The sequence below is a fragment of the Perissodus microlepis genome, chromosome 19 (genome assembly GCF_051167445.1).
Source record: "Perissodus microlepis isolate ML-2025 ecotype Zambia chromosome 19, ASM5116744v1, whole genome shotgun sequence".
Lineage (NCBI taxonomy): Eukaryota > Metazoa > Chordata > Actinopteri > Cichliformes > Cichlidae > Perissodus > Perissodus microlepis.
Window position 1 is genome coordinate 6,626,758 of NC_140479.1, and position 10,569 is coordinate 6,637,326.

General features: G+C 41.0%; 1 protein-coding gene across 4 annotated transcripts in view; it reads right to left on the reverse strand.

Annotated features, from left to right (window-relative positions):
- Positions 1-10,257, reverse strand: part of klc1a (kinesin light chain 1a) — a 42,137-nt gene extending 31,880 nt beyond the window's left edge. For 2 of the 4 annotated variants that reach the window (XM_084914654.1, XM_084914653.1), the window contains exons 1-4: positions 9,760-10,257; positions 2,972-3,239; positions 1,725-1,955; positions 1,303-1,381 (exon numbers count right to left, since the gene is read on the reverse strand). In XM_084914654.1, the coding sequence (XP_084770780.1) occupies positions 1,303-1,381; positions 1,725-1,955; positions 2,972-3,238 (577 nt within the window). In that variant the 5' untranslated portion in view covers position 3,239; positions 9,760-10,257. The remainder of the gene's footprint in view (positions 1-1,302; positions 1,382-1,724; positions 1,956-2,971; positions 3,240-9,759) is intronic. The other 2 variants (XM_084914655.1, XM_084914656.1) reach the window with 2 other exon arrangements.
- Between the last annotated feature and the right edge of the window lie 312 nt (positions 10,258-10,569).

The following is a 10,569-nucleotide window of genomic DNA, read 5'->3' on the forward strand; positions in this document are numbered from 1 at the left end:
AATGTAATGCATCACTTTTAAGAAAAGTGTTCTTTGTGAAAATTACTTCTTTGAGTAACGAGTCCAACACTGATCACAGTGAAGAAGATAAATACCTCCAACATCCACAAACGTCAGAGTCGCTAAATTCTTATCAATTCCCATTCCTATTTTTTTTTTTAACTACCTCTTGACATTTATTTAGTCCAAATAATTAATCTGGAAAATAACTATCCATCCATCTTCTGCTTATCCAGTTCAGGGTTGCTGAAGCCTATCACTAGCCCTGGACAGAGAGCAGAGCTAACACAGACAATGACTCTCACCTCACATTCACACTCATGACCCATTTAGAATCACCAGTTAAAATTGCCACCACAATCATCCCAGTAACTACTTATCTTTGGACTGTGGGCGGAAGCCGGAGTACCTAGAGACATCCTACACAGACACAGGGACAACATGCAAACTCCACATGAAAGGCTCTGGCCAGATAATGGATTCAAACCACTGCTGTCTTATTGCTCTGAGGCAACATTGCTAAGCACTGCGCCACCAAACTTCCCCGGAAATTGACTGTAATAATGTAATATAAGATACATAACATGTTACCAAATAATGGATGAGAAGCTCTTATGGGTTCCTCTTTTTACCATGATATAACAAACATTTACATTTTAAGTCCTTTCTTGATATCCAGAGCCACAACTTCACTGTCCCCTAGCCAGACTCAACTAGGTCCTGACTAATGGGGCTTTACAGCCATAAAGCTTTGTGGTCTTAACATCATGAGCTACTGAAAAGACCACCCCATCTAACAGTGAGCAAAAGGCTGGTAACAAACAATGGCAGCAATAAAAAACTGGCGCATACATGTTTGAAAGAGAGTGGTAATTGGACACACAAACATGCTCACCACCAGAACTTGTCATCATGTATTACACAATTTATCTGACTCTGGAAACATCCACTGATTCAGCTTCAGTAAATTACAAGAGAGCGGCTGATGCAAAGCTCTGTTCCCATGGCGATCTTAATTTTACAGCGGTGAAACTGTAGAGTCTATCAGGGATTAAAAAACCAAAACTACATGTCACAGCATTCAGATGCCACTTATTAACATGGTGGAAACAGTAGTTTACTTACAGCTCTCACAGCTCTCTCTTTCTATAGTTGCAAAAGTATTTAGGAGTTAATAAAGAGTGTGCCACTGAAATCTACATCCCAAGCCTAAAAACTATATTTCATATTTGGGTCCAAGGACAAGAAATTGAGTGAAAGTCTCTCAAAGCAGAAAGAAGATGAAGAAGGTACAGCACTTACTGCCTGGGGCTTGATCATCCTGATCATCTGGGAAGAGATCATCCAAAGTCTCTTTGGTAGAGTCTGAATCCTTTTCTTCCTGAAAGGGGAGAGAGGAAGAGAGCAAGCAGGATGATCAGTGAAGGGAGAGAGGACCAAAAGCAAAAAGGAAGAGAAATTACTCATGAAATAGCTGAATGTTTCTAAATGATGAGAGAAACACTGCCAATCTTTTAGCAGATAGAGTCATTTTGTAGTTTGGGTCTAGATCACACATACATAAAACGTGTGAGATGGTGTACACTGACATCGTTTGATTGTATCTGCTTTTGATAAAGGTGCTTGGGGGGGAAACCCCCCAAAATATTGGTTCCAATGATAAGATGGTCACGCATATTTTAGATAAAAGCATCGCAACACATTCTTAAGCCCTGAGCACTCACAGAGGGGGACAAGTCCTCGTCGTACTTCTTCAGCTGGTTCATAAACTCCAAGTGCTTCTTTTCCTCCTCCAGCTGAGCCACGCTCTGCTCGCTCTTCTGCAGTTTCTGCTGTGTCCCGGCCAGCTCGTCCCTTAGCCACTGGTTCTCCTGGCAGAGTCGCCGTACCTGTACCCTCAGCTTCTGCTTCTCAGACTCAACTGAGCTCAGGTGGTTTGAAAGCGCCATCATCACCTGCAAAGAGGAGGCGGTTATGCTGCAATGTCTGCAATCATACAGACCCTTTTGTATTTACAGTTGGTTTTATGCTCTCATAACAACATTTACACTATTATATGTAGTAGAAGGTTGTCTACTAAAACAATTCCACCAAAGCCATGTGGATGGTAGATAGTAAAGCTATCTAGGGGTAAGTGTGCACTTGCCATCACAACTACATGTGTGTCCACTAATGTTAGAGTGAGGCACTTTGGGTAAAAGCATACAGTCTAAGGTGAAAGACTCAGAGGGCTGTAATTAGATGAGGGGTGTTTGAGCAGGAAAATTACACTTTACCACAACTCCAAGCAAAAATGCTGGAGGTAGAAAATTCAGTCTGTGGGGTGTGTGCACAGTGTATTGTATATTTATTAGACAAAGCTTGCTGGGAGATGGCGATGAAAGGCTAAAGCATCAACAATGAATCAGTGCTGACTCATTCACTGCTTCTGAAATGAAATGTGAAGTGAAATGACGAGAGCAAATATTCTGCATAATTTCAAGGCTTTAAAGCTTCTATATGTTCTTTTCCCCAATCGACCAAACAAAAAGTAGAATTACAAGCTGGAGAGAAACACTCCCGTGTCAAGAGAATTCTAATGATCTAATCCACTATGGACTTGAATATATTTTTACCTTTTACTGTGTCTATTGCAAGGAAAGATGGTGTTCAGTAAAGGCAAGATTCTTGCTGTTTTCACTGAACTTGTGATATTAATTATCCAGGTGAAAACCACCTGCTGTCCTCTGCTGTCCTTTCTACACAGTAGAAAGTAGAAAGAAGAGAACCTACTATCCTTAAACTTAAAAAGGGAAGATTTAAATGTGTAACCACTCACAAACAGCTTGCCTTTTTATTATGTTTTGTTAAAAGACATGTAGATTAAATTGCTTGTTGCCTGAATCTCCTGGCCAGACCAACCTAAATGAATAACAGAACAGTCTAACATCCATAGTGATATTAACCAATCACTGAAGCTCTACACACATACTTGAGCCTCGCTGAGCCCAAGTTCCAGCATCTCCAGGGACTTGCGGATCATGTGCGATTTTTCCTCCACGAGAACGCCCTCCTCATCCTGCTTCAGGCAGCGCAACGTGCCCAGAAGGCCCTCCAGGATGGAGTGGTGCTCTTGCTTCAGGGCCTCCAATCCTTGAATCACCTGCTTGGTCCGGGAAATGATCTCATCCTGGGACAGCTTCTCCCCAGGATCCTCCTCCTCCTTCACACACACCATGGTGGACATGTCCTCACGCATCCTGCAGAGAAAGCGAATAAATGAACATAACAGGAAAAAAGGTTGCATTAAAATATTTTGGCTTGGAAGTCCTCATAACACAAGATTCCTTACAGGCTCTAATGAATGCAGCAGGGAAAATAATTTTCTACAGCCACACAAACAAACGGACACTAAAAACAGCGTGTTGTCATGTAAAGATGGTATCCACTTGTCTTATGACTGTCACAGATGTTTAACATGGTAAAAAACTAACAGCAGACCATGAAAACAGGATTCAGCAGAAATGTGACATAGTGGTTAAAGGACAAACAGGTAACCTTTTTCTTCAAAGTCACAATCCTCTGACCTTTTCTTGTCTCATGGCCAAATAAACAGCCTTTCATGACCATGACTCATCTCATAAAATCAATTATGCTGCAAGTGAGAAATGGCTCTGGTTTATGAAAAGGTCAGACAATGTGTTTCTGACTGGACGGCTACTGGGACAGGGGTGTAGGAAGCTCACTTTGAGGGAATTGGTAGGAAAAGTCTGTGCTTCTTCAGCTCTACACTCAAGGTGCCTTGAAAAGAGGCCCTGACTGAAGCACCTGTTTTGAAAAGCTCAGTACAGCGTGAGAGCAGCATCAGCAGAGGTTTGTAGTAGAGGACGGAGCATGATTGAAGATTACCACTTGTAAAGTGCTCTAAAAACAAAAAGCAAAACAAAAAAAAACAAACTTAAGAATCACCATTTAAGATTGTTTAATAAAAAGCGGGTCTTAGGTTCAGCTGTCATTAAAAGTTTAAACCAAACCAAAGAAGTTAAATGTTGTGCCTGTTTGACAATAAAACCCGGATCTGAGGTTTGTGGTCTGTGAGTGGTTTACAGATAACAGATTAGAGGGGACAGACAGGAAAACTCAGAGGAACTGGTAGACATTTTCTGCTGCACAACAAACTCACTTTGACCACTTTAAACAAATGTTGGCTGTCACATTTTCTTTTATGATCGTCATCTATTAACTGCACTCGTATCTAGTCAGCTGACAATCTACTATGATCCAAGTTCAGAAAAATTTAAACAACTATTATTCCCAGAAGCTGCAAAATACAGTAATACAGACCCCAGACTCATTCATGAGTCGCCCATAACAATAGTGCTGCTATTGTCTCTCTCAACACACTATGCACTCCTTCCTGACTTTATCTGCTATATATTCATCTCACACACACACACACAGACACACACACACACACACACACACACACACACATAAGAGGATTATGACTGAGCGCTTTGGCAGCAGTTGTAGCGAGCTGCCTAATAAATCTCTGCAAGCACACACGACTGAAACGGCACGGTCTCAGCTGAATAATTACAGAAACACTGAATAAAGTTACATTTTAAAGTATGTTCCATTGAAAAATACAGAAAGAAAACCCGTGAGTGTAAATGAGCCAACATTGGTCTTATCTTTGACGGTGCAGTGACACAGTGAGTTGAACCGACCGAGCCTACCTCAGTAGAAAAGCTGCTATGGTGTCAAGGGGATACTGCAGACTTGCCCTGAGCAGATTTCACATTTTACTTAAAGAAGAGGAAACAATGAGGTGAAAAATATGTTGAGACGAGACAGACCGAGGAAGGGCAGCAGCTCTGATCGCTCCATGTGACTCAGCAACCGGCCCTGCAGCCTATCAGCTGAGCAGGAAGCAGGAAGCTGACGCTGCTTGCAGAAGGAGGTGGAAAAGAGCAGCTCCAGGCAAAAAGAACGGTGAAGTATGGGTTGCATTTGAAAAGATCTTGGCAAACACAGGAAAAGCTTTCAAATGCGTTATTAGCAAGATCCATAAAAAGCCAGACTTTCAGGGATTTTTCTTGTACTGAAAACTGTATTACTATTAGTTACAAAAAAAACCTGTGTATTTCAGAGAAAATGAAACAGAAAAAGCTCTTTCAACTGAATTTAATCTTTTTAAAGAAGGAAAAAAGTAAGAAATGTACAGAAAAGATTTACTGAGATTTCGACTACTGGTTTAGGCACAAGAAGAACTCTGAATATTCAAACTTGAGCTTTGGGAAGTTAAATGGGCATTTCTCATTTTTTATTCTCTTAACCCTTAATTGAAAACCGGGCCACTGCTTATATGTCAGTCATTTTATCAGAAAAAATTCCCAGAACCTTCAATCCATTCATTTTCTGCAACTTCTGAGTCACAGAGGCAGCACTCTAAACCAAGAGTGCCCTGACCTCCCACCCTGCATACAGAGGAGTCTGGATAGACATAATCTCTCCACCACTTCCTCCCAGTTTGACACAGCACAAAAGCCTCACCTAAAAGCCATTTAGGTGTTCCAATTAGATGTGCAAACCACCTTAACTGGTTCCTTTCAGAGAAGACAAGCAGCTCTATTCTGAGCCACTCCCAAATGACCGAGATCCTCACCAGATCTGTAAAAGTGAGCTTGAATGACCTTAAGAATTTACTCGTTTTGCACCATTTTTAATCCACAAATTCCTCCTTTCAGCTGTTCAGCAAGTGAGCCATGGCCTCAGATTTCATCCTAGCCAATTCACCCTCAGCTGCAAAACACCCTGATGCTCAATGAGGTCAATGGGATCACATCATCTGGAAAAAGCACAGACATGACCCGGAGACCACCAAAATCAGTGACAAAAGCCCAGCCCTGGGCAAAGTCTGAAACCCACTTCGACACTAGCTAATAACCTGCAATGTAAACCAAGGTCTCACTATGGTTGCACCAAAGCAACCTGCAACAACAGACCAATACTCCATATTCCCAAACTACTTCCCAGCTTTCTCCAACTCCACAAAATTCATTTAAGGTAAAATATTTACATGGCTTTTTCCCCTAGTGAAATATATTTAGGTGCCATCATATTTGAAAAATCTAAGAAACTAATCTTCACATTTAATCTTTGCATAAATAGCAGAAACCCAAACCACAAAGAACTACAGAGGCGACCGTTACCACTACAGGCCATGTAATACAGAAGTGAGAGTGACAGCATAAGCATTGTTTTCCTGTTCAGATCCAACAGTCTTTTATCTCTGGGATTAGATCAGTCTCCACACATAAAGCACCACAGGAGGAAGGCAGGGAAAACTATTTTTGAAGTCAACTTTTGAAATGTAAATAGCTTGCTTTGAAGCGCAGCACCCGGAGACGCTGCAGCTCTTTATGTAAGCATGCTAAGGCGGTTATCTGAGGTGATGGGGATGCTCAAGACAAACGTGGTGGCGGTGGATAGAGGGAAAAAAAATGAGGAAGGGGTTATGGTTGGGACCGATGGAGAAGTGAAATAGAAAGTAAGTGTAGGTTTTTATGCATGAGGATGGAGCCGGCGGCAGAAGAGCAGCACTCGAAGAACAGTCTTAGTCAGCAAAGTGTGGGCACAGCTGCTTTATTTAAAAGAAGAAGAAGAAGAACAAAGAGCCTCTAAAAGTTTCTTTTACTGAACTATTTTACTGAAGCTGTGTTTGTTTGACTGCTCAACCCACAATTTAAATAATACAGCATTTCTTCTACTTGTTCCCTGTAAATAAAGGAGAGAAAAAAACAAAACAACATTTACTGTTTAGAACCTCGTACCAGTCTGTCTGGTACAAATAGCTCAAAGAACTGGATAGGGTAGTTAATAACAGCAGCTCAATACTTTTCCCTGGCTGAAGACAAAGGAAAGCACAACACACCACAAATCTGTCCCACCCAGTCTGAATACATTTACTAGCTCTGAGTATAAGCACTCATTTACAGCCGAATGCCAAGTAGTCTCGTCTTTATTCCCGTCTTACCTCTATCTATCTTTTCGCTGTTAAGCTTTTTTATTTCCCCACCAGCTCTAATTGTTTGGAGAACAGGTAGTGCTTATCTGCCTGCTGTGGACAAAAAACTAAATACCCACGATAATCACTGTAAAGTCAGGATTCAACTTTTGACAAAGCAAAAACAATAAGCTAATGGGCACCCTTCATCCAAATCGATGACTCTTTTCACATTAAAATAGACGCATCAATTAAAGCTGCTGTAACAATAGTCTGTTGTATATATTGTGCAGTATCCCTATGTTTTATGTGGCCTCAATTCTACAAAACATCACTAGCTATTAGCTGAGTGCAAGTCTTAGCTCATTTGGTTAGTTTCAGAGACCAAAAAAGGGTTTAAGAAATCGGAAAGTCACAACATGACATTGTACCGGTGAGAAACAGGAAATGACCTGTGTGACTGGTGTTAACAACAAACAAATTTAGTCCTGGGTGCAGATTAGGACAACACAGAGAGTGTGGTGTTCTAAATGAACCCAACAGAAAACCTTGCTGTCTAAAAAAACAAAACAAATCATCGCGTGAATTCACTTACTGCAGTCTTAACGTGTTAAACTGTGTGTCATCACCATTTCTCACTTCTGATAAGAACTCCAGTGACAAGAGCGCCTAATTATTTTTGCATGTGCAAGCTCTGAGCAAGAGATAAAATGTATCATTCAAATAAGTGAAGCAGTTTAAGATGCTGTGATCCAAAGAGCCGGCAGTAGTACTGCTTCTTACTCCAGCAACCCAAAGGATTAATGATTCAGAAAGACACTCACTGATTTTATTACATGACTTTCTGCAGACTCTCCGTGGATTAAAGTTTTAAATTCTAAGTCTGTAATATTTGAGGTCAGCTGAGTTTAGAATGGAAAACTTCCTCCCAGGCTCCTCAATAATCCTGTCAGTGTTGATATGTGAACATCTGCTTGACATAAACCTTAAAAGATTAAAAGATTAGGAAGTTTAAAATTAGGAATTTTAGGACCACTTAGAGAAAAATCAAAGACTATCCAATTCAGTGAGCTTGCTGCTAATAAAATGCTAAAACCTTCTTAATAATTAGCTGGCCGTCATGATGTTATTTACCATAGCCCATAGGCTAACTTCGTATCAAAGGCCTGTGAGGAATATCACTCACTTTTCACTACAGTATATTAGGTGAATTAGCGCTCTTGGTTTTCTGTTCTTTTCTTGCAGCAAAAGGTTGCAACCTTAACATGGTGCTACCCAGTGTTATCCTACTAGAGTCACGAATGTTTCACAAAAACAGACAGCCCCTGTTCTTAAAATAGATGAAAAAAGGGAAGTGCCAGTTTCATGGAGGTTGTTTTAAAGAAATGACAGTCACTTTTACTAACAATAAAGATCTGAAACCCTACTTGATTAAGAGAGAGAGAGAGAGAGAGATGTGTGGGCACCATTCATAAAATTGATGTTGTGCAAAGAAAGGAAAGGAAAAAAAACTTGAAAAAAATATTCATTATGGTTTGCATTTATGTAAAATATTGGCCATAGATCATTATTGATGCCAAAAAACAAAAAAGAAAGAAAAACAAGTATTGCTTGTGTAGTAATTCAGCTATTAATGCACAATTTACACCACAGTAAGCAACAGTAGATGTGAATGCAGGTGTGTAAGATTTTAGTGAGGTCATGTTATTTGTATGCTCATTCACATCTCGTTTTGTGCTAATAACCAGTCAATTCTGCTATTAGTTCATCAACAGAAAACCACCTGATTTCTGGCTGGGGGGATTTTAAGACCTCACCATTAACCAGCTCTGGGAACCTGGAAATAATAACAAAGTTGTACTCATTGCTGTGCTCATCTGCAGAAGTGAAGTAAAACCTGCAGCCATTAAAATCAAATCTGCTGCAACCACACAAAACTGTCATTGCTACCCAGCAGCACTCAACCCACTCATCTGGGCCAACAACAAGCTGCCTCAGGTGTAGCAAAGGGGGTGTTTAGCCCTTAGGGAGGGGCCCTGCAGGTTGTCATGAGTGCACCTTTGGGTGTATTAAACGTTAAACATGGCAGGGCAGAGAAGAATGCTTGTGTATTTCCGTGCAGACAGAAATTGTGTAACTACATACCCCCAAACTGCCCCAAATCTCAAAATATCCATAGATGCTTCTCAGTCTTTTTGGTTTCCCAGCTGTGGGTACCACAGTGAGATCCACTGTCCCCCTAAAGCTGTCTGCGCAACACAGGCAGCTTTCACAGCTCTGACTCCCCTCTGAATATCAATGAAAGGATACAGCTAACTATCACATGACAAATGGTCATCATCAAGATTTAATCCCACCGCAGTAGCCGACAGAAGCTCGTTTCCACAGGCTGACAGGCGTGTTTTAGTCGGGTCCGTGTCGCTGTAAGTTTGTGCTGCTTTGTCCGAGCTATATAGCGTACAAATGGTTAAACCTGAAGAACCAGTTAAACCATACTTTCTTGTAACACAGACCAAACCTCGGGGCCAACTCCGACCTAGCACTCTAAATGAGTTAATGTGCTTACGATGTCTAATTCCTGCAACTAACGTAAACACCGACCACAGAACAAGCAGGCAATTCCATAAAAAATGGTTACAAAGACTACATAACGTTAGTAGTATACATACCTATGTTTTGGTAAATGACACTTTAAGAAACGCGTGATAAGAGAAGCAAGTGGCTTATTAGCTATTAACAGCATTCCAAGTAATACACGGAGCCATTCTTACCGTTCTCTGGGACATCCGTTGCCAATGTAGCTCGACTTCAATGTTCCTCTTCCCCTTTTAAATCACGTCTTTTCTAAATGGGATTTTTTCTTTTGGCCGACAGCCCGTGTAGAGTGTAAAAGAAGCGTAAGAAATAGTTAAAGTTAAAAAACACAATTTTCACACTGTCTTTGTCTGCTAGGCTGTGTTTTGCCTTCTGACGCCGGGCTTCACTGCATCAACCTCGTTAATGTTGACCAGCTAGCTACATAGCTAATCACCTAGCTATCTGTCAAAACAGCGATTTCAGTCAGCCGTTCAAGAGAAGCGAGTATTTTCCGCTGCTTCCATGACAGGAACTGCTCCGTCAAACTAGCCTGACAAGGGCTTCATGGGGCGGAATAAAAAGTTCATTAGTCCCCCATGGAGATGACAGCTCCTCAGTGCTGTAGCTGGCTGAATGACTAACTGCACAGTACGTGAAAATGGCGTTACCCGGCACCCCCCTGCTCCTCTGGCAGCACTGATGTCATCCAGGCCAGATTAAAGGGAAAGCTGCGGTGCGAGTTCAGGCTCCATATTTATTACCGGAAAAACAAGAAGCACAAAGTACATGGTGCACAATACTCCAATATATCTACTTAAATAAAAGTAGGCTATGCCTATAATGGTAAAATTGTTAAATTGGAGGTTCATTAGATATTTTATGGTAGAGGTTAGAGGTAGGCGGATCGATCCAAATATTTGAATTGTGTCGAATAATTATTTTTTTTATTTATTTGGAAATAAAAAGAAAAACATCAAACATGTACTATGAATTTTTTTGTCCCT